The 17802-nt window shown below is 42.5% G+C and overlaps 1 protein-coding gene across 6 annotated transcripts in view; it reads left to right on the plus strand.

Annotated features, from left to right (window-relative positions):
* The window catches only part of ephb2a (eph receptor B2a), a 36648-nt gene extending 21232 nt beyond the window's left edge, over positions 1-15416 (plus strand). For 3 of the 6 annotated variants that reach the window (XM_044212774.1, XM_044212778.1, XM_044212779.1), the window contains 11 exons: positions 45-169; positions 351-513; positions 641-749; positions 1004-1071; positions 1255-1380; positions 1681-1928; positions 4584-4799; positions 5409-5558; positions 7146-7339; positions 7447-7602; positions 8403-15416. In XM_044212774.1, coding sequence (XP_044068709.1) covers positions 45-169; positions 351-513; positions 641-749; positions 1004-1071; positions 1255-1380; positions 1681-1928; positions 4584-4799; positions 5409-5558; positions 7146-7339; positions 7447-7602; positions 8403-8511 — 1664 coding nt within the window. In that variant the 3' untranslated portion in view covers positions 8512-15416. The remainder of the gene's footprint in view (positions 1-44; positions 170-350; positions 514-640; positions 750-1003; positions 1072-1254; positions 1381-1680; positions 1929-4583; positions 4800-5408; positions 5559-7145; positions 7340-7446; positions 7603-8402) is intronic. The other 3 variants (XM_044212776.1, XM_044212777.1, XM_044212775.1) reach the window with 3 other exon arrangements.
* Positions 15417-17802: the final 2386 nt, after the last annotated feature.

The raw sequence follows: 17802 nt of genomic DNA on the forward strand, positions 1-17802 counted from the left end.
TTCTCTACAGCCTCTAACTTTGCTTCCTCTTGTTTTGTTCTCAGCACCATCAACAGTGTCCATCATCCACCAGGTCAGCAGGACCCCTAACAGCATCACTCTGTCCTGGTCCCAGCCTGATCAGCCCAATGGAGTTATCCTGGACTATGAACTGCAGTACTACGAGAAGGTACATCAGTGCTGATGACGAAGAGTCAGTCACTAATCATGAACACAGGCTTCCTCAGTCTCCCACAGTGACTCATAGATACAGACTCCAGTGCTCTACTGACTCGGTTATAATGCTTTCAGGAATCACCTCAAACAGCATCAGTTTGATTATTTTCTGATTTCTGATGCTTGTGTTTCAGAACCAGGCAGAGTGGAATTCGTCTCTAACGAGGAGTCAGACCAACACTGCAGTAATACGAGGCTTGAAGCCCGGAACTATCTACGTCTTTCAGGTTCGGGCTCGGACTGTCGCTGGATTTGGACGCTTTAGTGGCAAAATGTACTTCCAAACCATGACTGAAGGTAGGGACGACAATCGGATTTACTGGCCAACTACATTTGGGGTTTCCCAACAGGTAATCGAGCCATGGATCAAGGCTGTATTTGAAAATGATTCACATTCTTTGGTTTTCTGTCTTTTGACCTGTAGAGGAATATAACTCCAGCATCCAGGAGAAGCTCCCCCTCATCATTGGTTCAGCTGCTGCAGGGGTAGTCTTCATCATTGCCATCATTGTCTTCATAATTGTCTGCCGCAGGTAAGCCAGTAATGTTATAGGCCAATAAACGATTTAATAATAACATGTGGAACACCATGTACTGTTGTACTGTACATGTACTAAACCACACACTAGTTGTGCCAAATGCAACAAAACATTACATGTAGTCAGTGAGTTAGTGATAAAATAGAAATACTGATGGATGAAGAGCTTCATTCGTATTACATGGTCTTCATCAGTGGATGGAGTTGCTCAGTTCATGGAGATGGATCTGTTGACATGTTTGTCCCCAGCAGGAGAAGTTCAGACAGGCCAGAGTCAGACTACACAGATAAACTCCAACATTACACCAGCGGTCACAGTAAGTAACACTTTCTCCTGCGGACAGTATGCTGTTGTCAGATAGATTGACAGCTGTTAACGCTGATGTTTCATGTGACAGGTTTTGGTTTGGGAGAGTATGTAAACACTGCAGGAACTCTATGTTTTTATAGCTCATGTTTGTGTGTGTATAGCTGTTGCTGTCTCTTCTATCTCTCTGTTGAAGTGTCACCAGGAATGAAGATCTACATCGACCCCTTCACATATGAAGACCCTAATGAAGCAGTCAGAGAGTTTGCCAAGGAGATTGATATTAACTGTGTCAAGATTGAACAAGTTATTGGTGCAGGTAAAGAAAAACAGTGCATGAAAGAGGACATGATGTCAGGTATCAGAGGAGGCAGGTGAGGACTGAACAGAGGTTTTCACAAGGGGACTTTTTACTGGACTTATTGGAAGTCTTCATCAGGGCTCTGAGGGTACTCAATGCCTGGTGCATCAGGACACGCCTTAGTCTAGTTTAGTTACTTTGAATTTCATTCTGGCTTTTAATGACTAAAGCACTAACTACAATGTTTAGATTACGTCATATGATTTGTTTAACTGTGCTTTTTTAAAACCTTCCACTGATGAACCGTCTTCCTGTCAGGAGAGTTTGGGGAGGTGTGCAGTGGAAACCTCCGACAGCCTGGGAAGAGAGAGATCCTGGTGGCAATCAAGACGCTGAAGGCGGGCTACACTGACCGCCAGAGGCGGGACTTCCTGAGCGAGGCATCCATCATGGGCCAGTTCGACCACCCCAACATCATCCATCTGGAGGGGGTGGTGACCAAGAGCAGCCCTGTGATGATCATCACTGAGTTCATGGAGAACGGATCCCTCGACTCATTCCTCAGGGTAAAGACACACTGGTTAATGACAACGTTGCCTCCCAGCCACTGATCATGATCTACTCGTGCATTGCACTGCATCTGCTGCAGTGAAACATCTTTTTCCAAAGCAAAGTAGACTAGAAAGGGAGTTTTGCATAGGTGTTGAATAAGCCCTGCTAGTGGTCCTTAGTGCCTATATTAAACCAGGAGCGGTTCTAGGGTCAGTGGAGATCATTTTAGTTCAGGAGCAGGACCACACCTCAAACACTCTGCTTCCTGTTTTATGTCCATAAACACCTTCCTGCCCAAAAAAACAGGTATGCACCTGTTTGTTCTTGTTTTCTGTGCATGCAACCTCACAACATTCATTTAGCTTGCAGCATTGTTTCTCCAGTAAACTAAGCTCCACCAACAAACTAACCTCCACCAACAAACTAAGCTCCACCAACAAACTAACCTCCACCAACAAACTAAGCTCCACCAACAAACTAACCTCCACCAACAAACTAAGCTCCACCAACAAACTAACCTCCACCAACAAACTAAGCTCCCACCAACAAACTAACCTCCACCAACAAACTAAGCTCCACCAACAAACTAACCTCCACCAACAAACTAAGCTCCCCACCAACAAACTAACCTCCACCAACAAACTAAGCTCCCACCAACAAACTAACCTCCACCAACAAACTAAGCTCCACCAACAAACTAACCTCCACCAACAAACTAAGCTCCACCAACAAACTAACCTCCACCAACAAACTAAGCTCCACCAACAAACTAACCTCCACCAACAAACTAAGCTCCACCAACAAACTAAGCTCCCACCAACAAACTAACCTCCACCAACAAACTAAGCTCCACCAACAAACTAAGCTCCCACCAACAAACTAAGCTCCACCAACAAACTAAGCTCCCACCAACAAACTAACCTCCACCAACAAACTAAGCTCCACCAACAAACTAAGCTCCCACCAACAAACTAACCTCCACCAACAAACTAAGCTCCACCAACAAACTAAGCTCCACCAACAAACTAACCTCCACCAACAAACTAAGCTCCCACCAACAAACTAACCTCCACCAACAAACTAAGCTCCCACCAACAAACTAACCTCCACCAACAAACTAAGCTCCACCAACAAACTAAGCTCCACCAACAAACTAACCTCCACCAACAAACTAAGCTCCACCAACAAACTAACCTCCACCAACAAACTAAGCTCCACCAACAAACTAACCTCCACCAACAAACTAAGCTCCACCAACAAACTAAGCTCCCACCAACAAACTAACCTCCACCAACAAACTAAGCTCCACCAACAAACTAAGCTCCCACCAACAAACTAAGCTCCACCAACAAACTAAGCTCCCACCAACAAACTAACCTCCACCAACAAACTAAGCTCCACCAACAAACTAAGCTCCCACCAACAAACTAACCTCCACCAACAAACTAAGCTCCCACCAACAAACTAAGCTCCACCAACAAACTAAGCTCCCACCAACAAACTAAGCTCCACCAACAAACTAAGCTCCCACCAACAAACTAACCTCCACCAACAAACTAAGCTCCACCAACAAACTAAGCTCCCACCAACAAACTAACCTCCACCAACAAACTAAGCTCCCACCAACAAACTAACCTCCACCAACAAACTAAGCTCCCACCAACAAACTAAGCTCCACCAACACTGGAATGTCTCAAATCTTCAACTGCCAGCCAAGGAGTCACAGATCACTTAATCAAAATCATGGGCTGCCAGCCATCATAAGTCTAGCAACTGTACATCCGCTCTGACGTTCAGCACCTGTGCAGTGGTCAGTTGTCTCTGTATCCTCCAGAAGGCTTTTAGAAGCCACGATAGAGCCTCATCCTGCTCCACCATTCCCATCTGCCAGTCACTACTCATACGTTTCATGATAAACATTTATTCGCAGCTCAGTGGACAGTGTGGTCCTTGCTCGTGAACTGAACAAACTAGAGTTGTCTTTAGTTTTCATTGCCTAAAATAGAGTGTGACTAGCAAAAATTAAATATCTAAAATGTGACTGAAACTAAAATGTTTTTGTCAAAAGACTATCAACATAAAAATTTAACTCTGAATACTGAATTCTGGATAACACTGCCGTAGCCAACGTCACTACTGCAGATCTGGCCTTTAGATTTTTATACGGTACATTTTCTCAGAGTAGTTTGACATAATAGTGGTCCAGGCAAAAAGCTCACTGAGTGTCCAAATTGGAAGTGGCAGCATGAATATGCTCAGTAAATTTCATGGCGATCTGCCCAGTACGTGTACAAGTGAAAAACTTGGTGCTGGAGGAAAGGTCATCTTACATAAATAATCACAGAAAATGTCCAGGCAATTTCAGTTTAGAGGAAAAAGAATTATTTCGTCTATGCAAAATTAAAATGTAAAGGTCAGTTTAAATGGAATTATCCATGAAAGAGTAGCTGTCAAATCCTGTCAAATGAATAACAACCAATGATGCGGACTACACATTAGACAGGAGAGAAATATCCGAGGAGCTCTGATCCCAAGCCAGCAAGGATCCATGTGGTTGATTAGTAGGAATGTGTTCACTCTACAGTCCTATTATCCAGCACAAGCAGTGTTCAGTCATCGTTCACTCATCACAAAAAACAAGCGCTCATTAGTTGTTGTTTTTCTTAAAGCAAAATGACGGGCAGTTCACTGTGATCCAGCTGGTGGGAATGCTGCGCGGCATCGCTGCAGGGATGAAGTACCTGGGCGACATGAACTACGTCCATCGAGACCTGGCAGCAAGGAACATCCTGGTCAACAGCAACCTGGTGTGCAAAGTGTCTGACTTCGGCCTGTCGCGCTTCCTTGAGGACGATACTTCAGACCCAACCTACACCAGCGCTCTGGTGAGTCTTCATCATAAACTGCGGGGGTCCCTCAAAAAGTGGCCCTGGCATAGCAGATATGGACTGATACGGAGCTGTAGAGGACCGCTGGACTGCTGACCCCCACCCACACCTCCCTCACCTGCAGGAGGAGGGAGAAATTAGCCACTACGGCCCACAAGCTAACAGTCCAGAGCGGGTTTATTTGATGGGCGGGAAGAGAAAAGAGGAGGATTTTAATATGAAAATGCCCCAGAATTTCCTTTTTGACACTTTTAAATGGTACTAAAAGTTCCTAGCATAGAGTTTCCTCTTAAGAGCAGCTGAGAGACACTTTTACTAAAGAACTGAGAGAACTCCTCAGCTAAGGGAAGGGACGAGGTCAACCTGTTTCTATGGATGACATCATTTTTGAGTGAAATTTGAATTATAAATCAAATGTTAAAAAAATACATTATGAATTAAATTACTGGAAGTTAAGAGGCAAAACAGGAAATGGAACAAACGAAAAAATGGGCGAGCCAATAGGTCAATAGGTTGCTTAATATGCATCAATAATGGAAAGACTCCTGTCTTTGTCTTTCTGTCCACTGTGCCACTGTCGACACTGTCCACACTTGGTTTTTCCAGGGAGGGAAGATTCCCATCCGGTGGACGGCTCCAGAGGCCATTCAGTACAGGAAGTTCACCTCGTCCAGTGACTGCTGGAGCTATGGCATAGTCATGTGGGAGGTGATGTCATATGGAGAGAGGCCCTACTGGGACATGAGCAATCAAGATGTGAGTAAAGCCCTGTCATAGACAGGCGATAAGCCTGTTTTTAATGATTTGCTCATAGAGTCTAATTCAGTCACATTCAATGGTAGTTTTTAAAGCCCCTGTGTGTGGAATCGTATGCGATTATTATAGAATTAGGTAGGGACATGTCCCTGCCAATATCCAGCGACTACTGAATTGTCCCTGGCAATCATTTTGATAAAAAAAATTAAATATAACCACTGTTGTCCGTCAGTGTCTAGTCAGTGTATTTGGTACACAAACGGTGAACAGTCAGCCGCAAATTAGTGAGAGAATAACATAAACCAAAAGAGTCTAGTCTAACTACGACGCAGTATTAGGGCCACAGTTTCGAGAATTAAGTCATAATGTTAAAAAGAGTTGTAATATTTCAAGGATAAAGTCTTAATAGAGTATGTTGCTCGGTCCGTCTTTCCTCTGAGCAGTAGGTCTGAGTCGCTGTCTCTGCGTCCCCCTCGCTCAGAGACAGACGCCTTTGCTCTGTTTGGGACCGTCTCACCACTCCAGGAAGCTTCCCACTGAAGCGGCTGGGAGCTGCACTTATCGGAGCTGCTGAAGTTAACATTAGTGTGGATTTGTGGTGAGATTTATGCCTGATCGCAAGGGTTTTCCACCTCCGATGAAGAGCAGCTTCTCTAAACTTTGTCTCATCCAGTACAGTCCCCAACGGGGCTCTGCGTCTGTCAGACGGTCTGAAGGGGAGCAATAACGTACAGAGTGTAGGGCAGGTCGATTTACTTTTTTAGTATAATGACTTTATTCTCATTAAATTATGACTTTATTCTCGAAATCACAGACATGTGGGATATATTTTGAATGTGCAGAACGTTTTGAACATGAGCAGAAACACGTGTGAGCTATTAAAGTCCAGGGGTTTATGAATGAATTCAAATGAATGAATTTATCATTGTCGTGAACAGGTGCCACATGAACATTTAAAGGTTACTTTAAAGGGGAGGGAAGAGTAAATCATGCCTACAGGTGTGTTGACTCAGCAGGGACGATATTAACTGAGAAAATACAGGAGAATAAATATTTGAAAGCACTACAGACTGCCTGAGAGCCGAACTGCATTATACTCCATTAGATTAGTCACCTGCCGCCTGACTTCTGTGTTTCCCTTTACATAAATGAAGACATTTGAACCATAGATTGATGCAGAAATTGGTCCAGAAAAATTCACCAGAACGCAGGAAATGAAGCTGGGGGTGGATCACCAAAAACCCAGTGACTCTTGTATGCATTGGTGACTAGCTGGCTTGCTACTACGACATGTAAAGAACTTTTGCCAGTCTCCCCCGGTCTCCAGTCCCAGACCTTCCTCTACCTCTACCTCACTACACAGAGTAGAAACCCCAACAAGCACATTTCCCAAAGTGTCAGTTTTGTCTAATATTAAAGTCACCATATGGCACAAGCTGTACTGTGGTTTATCGCAACAGTCAAACATTGGTTTCATTTCATTTGTGGTTTTGTTTGTGTGTCTTATCTGTTGAGTGTAGTTCTGTACTGAATCAGGTTCTAGCTATGTCCTGAGTCTCCCATCAGTTTTCATGTCAATTCTTGCAGGTTATCAATGCCATAGAGCAGGACTACAGGTTGCCGCCCCCTATGGACTGTCCTAGTGCACTGCATCAGCTGATGCTGGACTGCTGGCAGAAAGACCGCAACAACCGGCCCAAATTCAGCCAGATCGTCAGCACCCTGGACAAGATGATCCGCAACCCCAACAGTCTCAAGGCCATGACACCACTGTCATCAAGGTATGGCAGGAAAGACCTCCATCACTTCACACTGTGAATGAGCTACACCTGTCACAAGTCAGCTGTCTCACAGGCTGTTCTGCTTTTGTCTTCTTTCTGTCCACCAGTGTCCACTTACCTCTGCTGGATCGCAGCACTCCAGACTTCTCCTCTTTCAGCACGGTGGACGAGTGGCTGGACGCCATAAAGATGGGACAGTACAAGGAGAACTTTGCCAACGAAGGCTTCACCAGCTTTGATGTGGTGTCTCAGATGACCATGGAGTATGTTAGATACTTTTGTTGTATCCTCGCTGTAAAGAAGACAGATCGCACAAAGAGCGATGTGGTGATGATACTGATCATCATGTTAGTTAGTTCACTGTGAGTTAAAAGCTAATGCGGGTGCCAGGGCTCCTAGTTTGTAATAAAAAATAAATATCTAATAACTATCTATCTTAACAATAATAATAATAATAATCTTTTTTGACATATATTTGGCATATAACTAATGAAATTAACAAGTAATACAGGATTAGAACTTGGAAAATATATTTATTATTTCACTGTCTTACTGTACTTTTCAAAAATAACTGCTACACCTGCTTAAGATCATATTTAGATTCATTGACAGATAATTAAGAAGAGATAATGATGTTTTTACGTATTTACTACAAAGAGCGCTGTCCTTTATTGCCTTATCCTGGATTGAGGTTCGATACTGATACGTCTTTTTAGGAGACTGTTATCATTACGCACCAACTGTAATTCAAACTTAAGTTAAATATTTTCCCCCAAAACATGCCGATGAGCTTTGACAGTCAGCCCTGAGTAGAGTCTTCATTGTTTCCTTTCAGACTCAAACAACCTGCACCAATCACAGGGTTAGGGCAGCCTGTAAGTAGCCTGAGAGGCAAAACTAAGGGCAGAAAAGCTCCACGCCCACTCGCTGCAGCTCACATCGTGTTATAAAACACACAGAAATGTTCAATTAGACTCGGATTTCAGATCCAGAAAATAGGAAGGATTTCAAGTGTTAGTCTTGTGGTATACCGAGGTGGAACTGACACATGGCTTCTCTTCAGGGACATCCTCAGAGTGGGAGTGACGTTGGCTGGCCACCAGAAGAAGATCCTGAACAGCATCCAGTCCATGAGGGCCCAGATGAACCAGATCACTTCAGTGGAGGTGTGATCTCACAGACCAGGAGCACACAGGCTCTGCTTACTGTAGGGAACCCAGCAGCCACCAACCCTGCATTCTCCAGGAACCTCTGAGGAGGGCTGATGACCTGCACACAGACTGTGACTTCAATCCAACCTCAGCCTCCCCCTCCCCCCTCCCTCCCTCCGTCCAAACGCCATCCATCGGGCTGCAGCACAGCACAGATGTTTGGTAGTTGTCTTGTAGCTGCTGTATGTCCAGGTTAACAGTCATGAACCCAGTCTGCTCAGTCCACGTCTATTTAATGGGACACCTTGTTTTTTTAATGTATTCTAGTAAAAGATAAGACACCACACTTGGCTCCATCACCACCACCACCGAGTTAAAACATTCAGTAAGAAATCAGTTTGCAAAATTGGTCTTGCACTTTTTGACACACTGTTGAAAATGAAAATGAAAAACGTTGTTTTCAGTGGAGAATTTATTTACAAGTGCCACCTTTAGGTGCTCACTGACAGCGGGCTCTTCCTGCTAGCTCTGTCACACAGTGATGCTGGCCTTCTAGATTTTGCCTGGGAGGCAACAGGGCCCAGTGCCGGTGCTGGTTGTTTTAGTTTTCATCACATCAAACTCCATTTTTGGTTATTTTAATGGCACGCAGTTTTGCAGCAATATACACTAAACGTATTTGCAATCTGTAACTGCCTCTCTCTGTATTAGTTTTCATTGTTACTGGCAGAATCCACACAGGCCTACGCACAATGGATTGACAGGAAATGACCCACATACTACTTAAGGTGTCTGATGTGAAAGATAAAGTGCCATGAGTTTGCGAGAGGAAGCGTTGACTGTCTTCTTTAGTCCAGTTTGTTTGGCTGCACTGAAAGCGGATCCTGCTCTTCTTCTGTTGCGTTTCTGACAGAGTAGCTGCAGAAGGTGAGTTTGCTGCCATCAAGAGTTACATCTGGATACACCACAAGGTGCCGCCAAATCAACCAGAACTGAAATCTTAGTGATTATAGCTTTACCTAAACAAATGAACCATAGCCAAAATAGCCATTTGCAAACCTGGGTGCTGCCTGTGTCGGTGGTGGCAGGGCTGCTGTTGGAGGCAGCAGCAGTAAGAGCTCGCTCTTTGAAAGCACCTGATTTGGTTTTTGAGGTCAATAGAAGCAAACAATCTTTGCACTCTACTAAATACAAGCTAAAGTTGTAGGACTGGTTTCTGTTTGGTTCTCCAGCTGCACTCAGTCTGACTCCTGTTAACATTTCATCACTGTTCCTCACAGGGTTGTGTCGGGTTTGGCTCATTGTGTTTATTGGCTCCCAGACTGGGATGAAGTGAAGAGATTTGACCTTTAAAAGGACTCTTTAAAAGGTCACCACATATTTCAAAGCCTGTGCTGCCAGAAGCTGCAGATGTTGTTTTGAATGGTGAATGGACATCTGAGACACACGAAAGAACCACGTAGCTACTGTCAACCCACAGACACTAAAAATGGCCTCCTTAATGAATCCTGTGTGAGCTGGCCATAAAATGGCTTCTGATATTTTTAAAAGCCGATTGGTTAATATTCCTATTTTTTACACACATCTTTTTACCAAGAAAATAACATTTTTAACCTTGAAATACACTCGAGTCACCAGAAACGGACCGTATGTGAATGTTGGTTGGTCATTCACTGTGATTTGTGTTTTGGAGGTAAAGGTACTATGCTTCAGTGTGAAAACACACTCGTCATCTTGCCAATATCTTTATTAGTTTATACACTACCTGATTTTAAGAAAATATCCAATAGTGCCCCAAACTCCAACGTTCCCTCCCAGCTCAATTGTACCTGTGTTTTAAAACTTAACAGTTTATACAGACGTGCTTTACATTCACCAAAATATCTCATAATTAGAGAGATCCGTATCTCACCTAATGCTCAGTGTCAGGACAGATAACACTCACTGCACATTTATTACACTCAACAACAAAGCATAGTCTTCAGCATTTAGCTAAAGCTCTGTGTGTCCCTTCTTAACTGGGACTACCGGTTCCTCCTCCAACATCTGCTCCTAGGGCTACACTGATTAAACAGTCTACTGGTCTCATAATTACAAGATCTGTATCTGGGAATTATGACTGAAAAACTGTATCTTCTTCTTATTTTTTGTAAAAATGCGATCTCGTAATTATGACGTATAGATCTTTTCTCATTCAAAAAATGAGATGTAGGTTATTGTGGTCCCATCAGTGAAGAAGTGGCACACAGTGTATTAAAAAAAGAGACATATCTGTCCTCCACTTTCATACCAGATAATGTCTCCAATTTTTGTCTTTGGTGAATTTAATGTATTTCCACAAAGTTGAGTTTCAAAGCATCAGCAGTGAGCTAAAACTAAATTTCATTAATGTTAGGAGCAACTCCAAAAAGCATCACTACCCCGACCTCTATGGTTTGAAAAGTTCATGTATGTTGCACTTGTCAACGTAGCCACACAACTGGGTGTGGTCTGTTGTACTTGAGAACACATTCATCTTTGATGTATTGTTGCACTGAGGTACACTGTGCAGTGTTGTGCTGGACACAGTCTGGACAGATCCTGTAGGAACCACAATGTGCCAGCACGAGCAGGATTTTAAACCTAGAGGTAGTTACTCCAAACAAAAGCAGGTAATATAACTGTATTTTCATATATATATGTGTTATCTTGACACTTTTTTATTCATTGCTGGCCATGTTCAGACCAAATGATGTCGGTAGAATTCAACCCCTTTTCATTCATCTTTAAAGAGAAGAAATTATTTGCTATATTATATTAACAAATGCACATGTTTGGCAAATTGTTGTGCAATGCTACTAGGCACAGGCCCAGCGGGTCGGAGATGTGTGAAGAAGCTGTACAGTACAGGGAGGGAACAGCCTCAGTATTCAGAACAACGAGTCCGACAAACAACAAAATGCATAATTTGTCATTGCCTTCATTTTCTGATCTGATACCTCGATTAGCAGGACGACACTGTTTGTCAGTAGCTTCCAAAGCCATTACGAATCACTGTTACAACATCCACGTGACTGTCGGCCGCTGTGGCTAAGGTTTGATTGCTTGCTTAGGGGTTAGGGAAAGATTGTGGTATGTTTTTGGTTCGGGTGAGGGTTTGTGGCACAGTGTTATCCTACTTCCACCTTTCCTTCTGACAGACGAGAGTCATAATTCACAGCCATTAGCGCTGGAAACACAGGCTGTATTATGCATTCGAACAAACAGCTGACGCCGTCTTCTTCATGACCGCCTTCAGAATGAGTGTTTACCCTCTCAGGTTTCTGTAAGACGTTCAGGTCCTGGGCTGAAATATGGGCCCCCCCGACTCTGCCCTGATTATCTCTCCATGTGCATAATTCATTTATGGTTGAAAATGATCCAGCTGTATTGTGCCAACAGGTCAGAAACCACTCTGGGTGGGGCTTCTAAAGGGAACATGATTTTTAGACTTCACAGGAACAGTACCCTCTCAGAACTCTATTTTGTTGGTTTTTAAAAATGTGAATTTTGATAAAAGTGTGCTTTTTATAAATGTTATGCAGTTATGTCAATAATTTATACTTCACAGTACAGACAAGTGATTTCTCACCTTGGGTCATGTGATGTCTGAGTGATTCTTTTTTTGGTATTGGGACATTTGCCATGTTAAGCCTCTTCCTTCTACTGTACCAGCACAAAGCACAGGTTTACCCACTCACTGTTAAAGTCCTGTACATGAGTCCTCACACCTCAAAACCCATTGGACTTGTTTGTAAATGTTCAGAATGCGGGCGGTTCGTATGAGGTAGAGTTTTCCTCCCAGCTGACGCTTGATGTTTTGAAATTTAATGATATTTTAAAAATCGGGAGGGAATACATCTCTTCCTTTCATTCTTTACGCGCTAGTTCTTCTTTATCGTCCGCTCGCTAAATCACAGTTTTTGAGGTACCACAACAAAAACCAAGCTCTCACCTGAAATACAATGCAGGTTTGAACTTGTGTTATTGTTCATTTCATGTGTTTGTCACGCTAAAAGGCTGGATTACCAACTGGGCAAAGTGGGAAACTGCACTTTTACCTCCCTGCTCTGATTGTTACATTCAGGTGCACAGTGAGATCATAAACTGGAGTTGGAAGAAATGCACTGAACTGCTTTACTTGTACAATATTTGCTGGTGCATGTTTATGTTTGAACATATTCTCTATGTTTAGTGGCTCATCTCTACACAACACCACACTAACTGCACACTGTGGCTGTGCCCTGTGCTCTGTGTCAGACTTCCTGCAGTCACACAACTCGTTTGGACACTTTTAATGACTGCGGTGTAAAAAACAAAACAAAACAGGTGCTTCCATATCTCTCACTTTGAAGCTCTTCCAACAAATGCTTTTTTTCACATTCCCCTTTTTCCTTTGATATTTAATAAATGTTGTTCAGTCCCATTTTTCAATACCAGTCTGCATTATTTTGTCATACTATGTGTGACATTATTGTAACAATGGCCCTGTATGTTCTACAGACGCACAAAAACACTGTACTGTACCGTACATATGCATGGTATGCACATTTCAGTGTCTGACACGGCACATTCAGACTATGTGATAGCTGCTACAGTTCAAAATGACATTATTTGATGTGTTTCTGTTGGGAAATGTAGTTCTTTAAATTGCAATTCTTCAGAGAAAAACACAGTATGGCTCCAGTTCTTATTCTTCTTACTCTTAAATTATTCAAAGCCCATTTTTACGAATGTGGCAGTTCAGCGGCCAGGATTATAATATTTGTGCTCTTCCATTGGCATAAATTATATATAAGTGAGACACTATATTAGAAACACCCTCTCTTATTGTGGAAGAGTAGCTGAACTATGAGGCTTCCTGGATGAATGTCTGTCATCAACACGGGCTGAAGTGGGTTGCAGCAACAAATCAATTTGGAACAAGAAAGAAAGCAAAGTGAATATTTTTGTAGTTGTTTTATTTGTCAGATTTTCACACTGAACAACTGGATTATTCTGTGAAGAACATTATTATATTCTGTGGCAACTGAAAACACTGAATCTATCTGTTAACTATGTAGCAGTGAGAGACGATACTGCGAGACACATTCACTCATACCAGTGTTACGTTCCCTCCACCTGATGTTATGATGATGTTTATTAGTTTTTTTAGAGTCGAACTACAGAGTCTCTGCTGTGAGCACCGGCTGTCTCGTCTTTGTGTGTGGGGTCATTCACAAACGCAGAGAACAGAAAGGACCTCGCTCTAATATGACCTCTCTATGTACAGTTTAATGAGAACGTTCAATTGTTTTGTAATTGTTTCAGTGTGTGTGCGCCGTGCTCCGTCCATATGCTGGTCCATGTTTGAACTGCACTGCGGCAGCTCCTCAGTACTCACATGGAGCTGAAATGTTCCTGGTTCTGGTTCAGAAGTTTCATTTTCATTTTTCCTGTAAACAAGTTGGAAAAGTTAACACTCTGCACGTACTGGCTCTAAAGGAACATACGGAGAAAAGTACTTGTACTCTTTCTCTCTGAGAGTGAGATGTTCAGGTGGATCTCAATCAGGACGTGGTTAGCCTAGCTTAGCATAAAGACTGGAAGCAGGGGGAAACAGCTAGCCTGGCTCTGTTGGCTGTCAAAGCTCAAAGAACACACCAACGCCTCTAACGTTCACTAATGTTGTATCTCATGTGTTTGTAAGGGGGATTAATGTGCTCAGACTACTTCTCGATGAACAACAGTTTGTCCATCAGTCCAGTTCTTCTTCAGCGTCTCCGCTTAGAGTGCAGCTTTCCTGGTATGGCGACCGATTAGCACACGGTTTTGGTTTTGGTCTCTGTACAGACACGATGGTACAACATAAACAGATTAATGACAGGTGATATCAGTGTCGCCACGTACGTTGGCTGATAAGTAACAAGACGTTAAAGTACAGGCATGCCAAAGATAGTACTACTACTAGGACGTTCATGTTATGATATATCTTTAATATCAAACTGGTATTGGCCCAGTGACTCCAGTATCTGGGCTCCAGTACCGAACCTGGAACCCCCAGTGTGACGATAGGACTGCTGGAAGCTGCACAAAGTCACTGCGTCCGTCTGTTCGTCCAGAAATAGTTCATAGCAATAAACTTAAATTGAGCAAACTGAGATACGACATGTCTTTGGACGTGTTGGTGGATGTTTTTGATTGATTGATATCCATCCTCTCATCTCACTCTCTGAATACTGAAAATGTTGAAGTATTCCTTAAAGACACCGTGTATAATTTGAAAATGCCGAACTATGGCGCCCCCAGTGGTAGAATGAAAAAAGACACACTTCATTTTGAGGGAAGTCAATGAAATTCTGAACAACTGAAGTGAAATCAAATTCTTGATTTCCACAACCTCATATACAGCAGCTGTTTTAACTGTCAAAATGCTTTGGCCAATAATCAGATCCCCTGGAAAATGATAAGTGAATTAAATGAACTGTCAGAATCAAATATTTCAGCTTTATCCGGCACCTGTTCCCTTTACTTCCTTTCTGCCTGACCCGGGTGGCCCCGGAAACGTTTCTACTCTGTGTAGACGGGAGTTTCAAAGATACTCCTGGACCCTTTTTGGTCCAAAGCACATGGGACGCAGGGGTCAATGTTAGAGGGGTCGCCCACAGCCAAACACGCCTCTCTTCTCAGCCTTTACCACTGTGATGGACACTGTCGGACTTTTGTTTTTCTATTTTCTGTTTTTTCTGTATAAATGTATATTTGATGGTATACCTGTGAATGATGTATCAATTTGAATTATTTGTAATACTGTTATTGGTTTATTTTGTAAAAAACAAGAAAATGAAAAGTAAAGAAAGAAAGGAAAACACAACAAGCTGAGTTTTGTAGCAACTGTCTTCAATAAAAAACCAAACAATCAATGGTGACGTGCAGTGAACGCAGCATTTCATTCGCTGACATGAAATACATCATGATCCTTCTTTAATACCCCACAATACAAGATGGCATGTTCCATTCTACGCTATATATCTTCAAATAAATAAAGGCAATTCAAAACCGTCTGTAGAAGAACCGTCAGTGACTCTGTGGTTGTCACGCTGTGATGCAAACTGTGGACACAAGAGGGAAGTAGAGAACCTGCTAAGCTTCAGGAAGCCTGAAGCTGGAAGGACTAAAGAAATACACAGCACTGTACGTTTCGCATTATTATCTGTAAACGTTCAAAATGTGCTTCATTAAGCCTCCTTCTATGTGCTTCTTTAAAAATCTGTTTGTGTACTACTTCCATTTATCAGCCTGTCAAAGTCTTCTTCAGAATAACCAGGACTGTTTGGAAAAGAGCCTTTATTTGATGTTAATCGCTGCATTCAAGATTAATGATGGATTATTTAATACAGAATATAGGGTCAACAAAATGCATTTAATTAGAACTGTGAAGGTATCAAGTATGAGAGCTGATCACAGATCAATAACACAACTACTCGGTGACATCTGAGAGGTTTGTAGCCTCAAAACTAATTCATAACACAGGCGAGAACTGACGAAGTAAAACAACAAATAACCTTTACTCAGGTTTTACTCAAATCAAACATGTCGACTCCTCGAATTAAAAAACAATATTTATAAATAAATAAATGATATACATATTATATAACATCACAAACAACACAAAAAGACACAGACAAGCTCTGAGAAAATATATAGTACTATAATAATAACTTTCATTCAACTTTTCTGAATATTTTTAAATATTTTAAACTACAAACACTGTTTTCTTGCGTAATCTGTCGAATTACTTGATATACGACAGTACGCCGGGTTGAGTTTGTTCTAGTTTGGCACCATTTCAAATGTCCTCCTACCACGTGTCAAAATATGTGCACGAACCGGGCGAGCCGCTCTGTTTTCTGCCGTCATTTTTCAGATTCATCGGATAACGTTTTGAATCTCTTGTTTAACTGGATCGTGTGTCGGCAGTTTTAAGTCTATCTCATCATTGATCATTTGCTGGCTTCTTCAAACCGATTAACACATCATTTATAAAGGATTCGTTTTGTCCTAAAATAATAATTTGCTCCAAATACAATGCTGTTGTGAATATGATTATAATGTTACTATGGCAACACAACAACTTCAGGAGAGCAACTTCTCCACCGTCTGCATCTGTTTGTCTCAAAAGACATGTGCGTTACACTGCTGGGTGTGTCGAGTCCGCTTCAGTTTCTGCTCTGAGTTGTTTTCACACAGATATCTATAAATAGGAAATGCATTAGTGCAGTTGCATTGGGCCACATTGCATGATTGTGTTTGAAAACTGGAGGTTGTGTGTTTGATGAGAGGAAGCCCAGAAGGGAAGGATTTGGTTTGAGGTGGCCACGTTTGTGCCTGATGAAAACAAAGTTAGTTTGAAGAGACAAAAATCCAAAAAGCTCCCATTGGCATGCACTTTTGAGACGGCCCCTAACTTCAGCGCATCGGTTACCTGTCTGCTGTCACACCAGGTACCAGGCTTCAATATCTGAGAGGGGTGAGAGTAACACCTGTGGAACATCAGTCAAACTTCATCTACACTGCAACTAGTGGTGAAAACCGACGAGAAGATATTGAGAGTGAACCTTTCTGATTGTCTGAATATCGCTGCGCTCAGAAATCACCTGATTACTTTTGATGCAGAAGAAAACATCTGAAATCCTAAGAAGCCCCTTTTTGCAGGATTTCTAAACAGATTTACGGATGTCTGTCCTTGATGGAAATGGGACATCCTGACACCACTGTACGGACTGTAGCAAGGTGTTTATCATGTCTGTGTGTTCAGACTGAACTGAATTATGAATTATGACTCTGAGAAGTTCTGTTCTGTTTGTGGTAAATTGTTCTCAGTCGGGTGACAGGCAGGTGGAGGGAATGAACCGGAACTAGTCCGGGAGGTGGAGCGACGTAGAGAAGACGTAGTTGGCCTCACCTCTACACACAGCAGCAGCTCGGGAACCGAAGTCCTCTAGAGGGACGAGGCCGTCTTCAGGTTCAGGTTTATTTTTTGTTGTTCCATCAAGAGAAAATACGGCTAAACTTAAGTGTGTTGCTTTAAACTGGATGGACATTTGTACGTCATTATACACGCTGCCAGAGAAAACACTGATCACAATATGAAATACGGCAGTCGATGTATTCAAAGGGGAAATGAGATTCGAACAGCAGACAGGCTCAATTTCCTTCTGAGCAAACAAACCCTGAAATGTATGTGAGCAAGGAAGCAACTCCTCGTACTTGTAAAACTGAGGGGGGCCAATAGTTAGCAGGCATGGCCTGGTG

The sequence above is a fragment of the Siniperca chuatsi genome, linkage group LG10 (assembly GCF_020085105.1).
Source record: "Siniperca chuatsi isolate FFG_IHB_CAS linkage group LG10, ASM2008510v1, whole genome shotgun sequence".
NCBI classification, from domain to species: Eukaryota; Metazoa; Chordata; class Actinopteri; order Centrarchiformes; family Sinipercidae; genus Siniperca; species Siniperca chuatsi.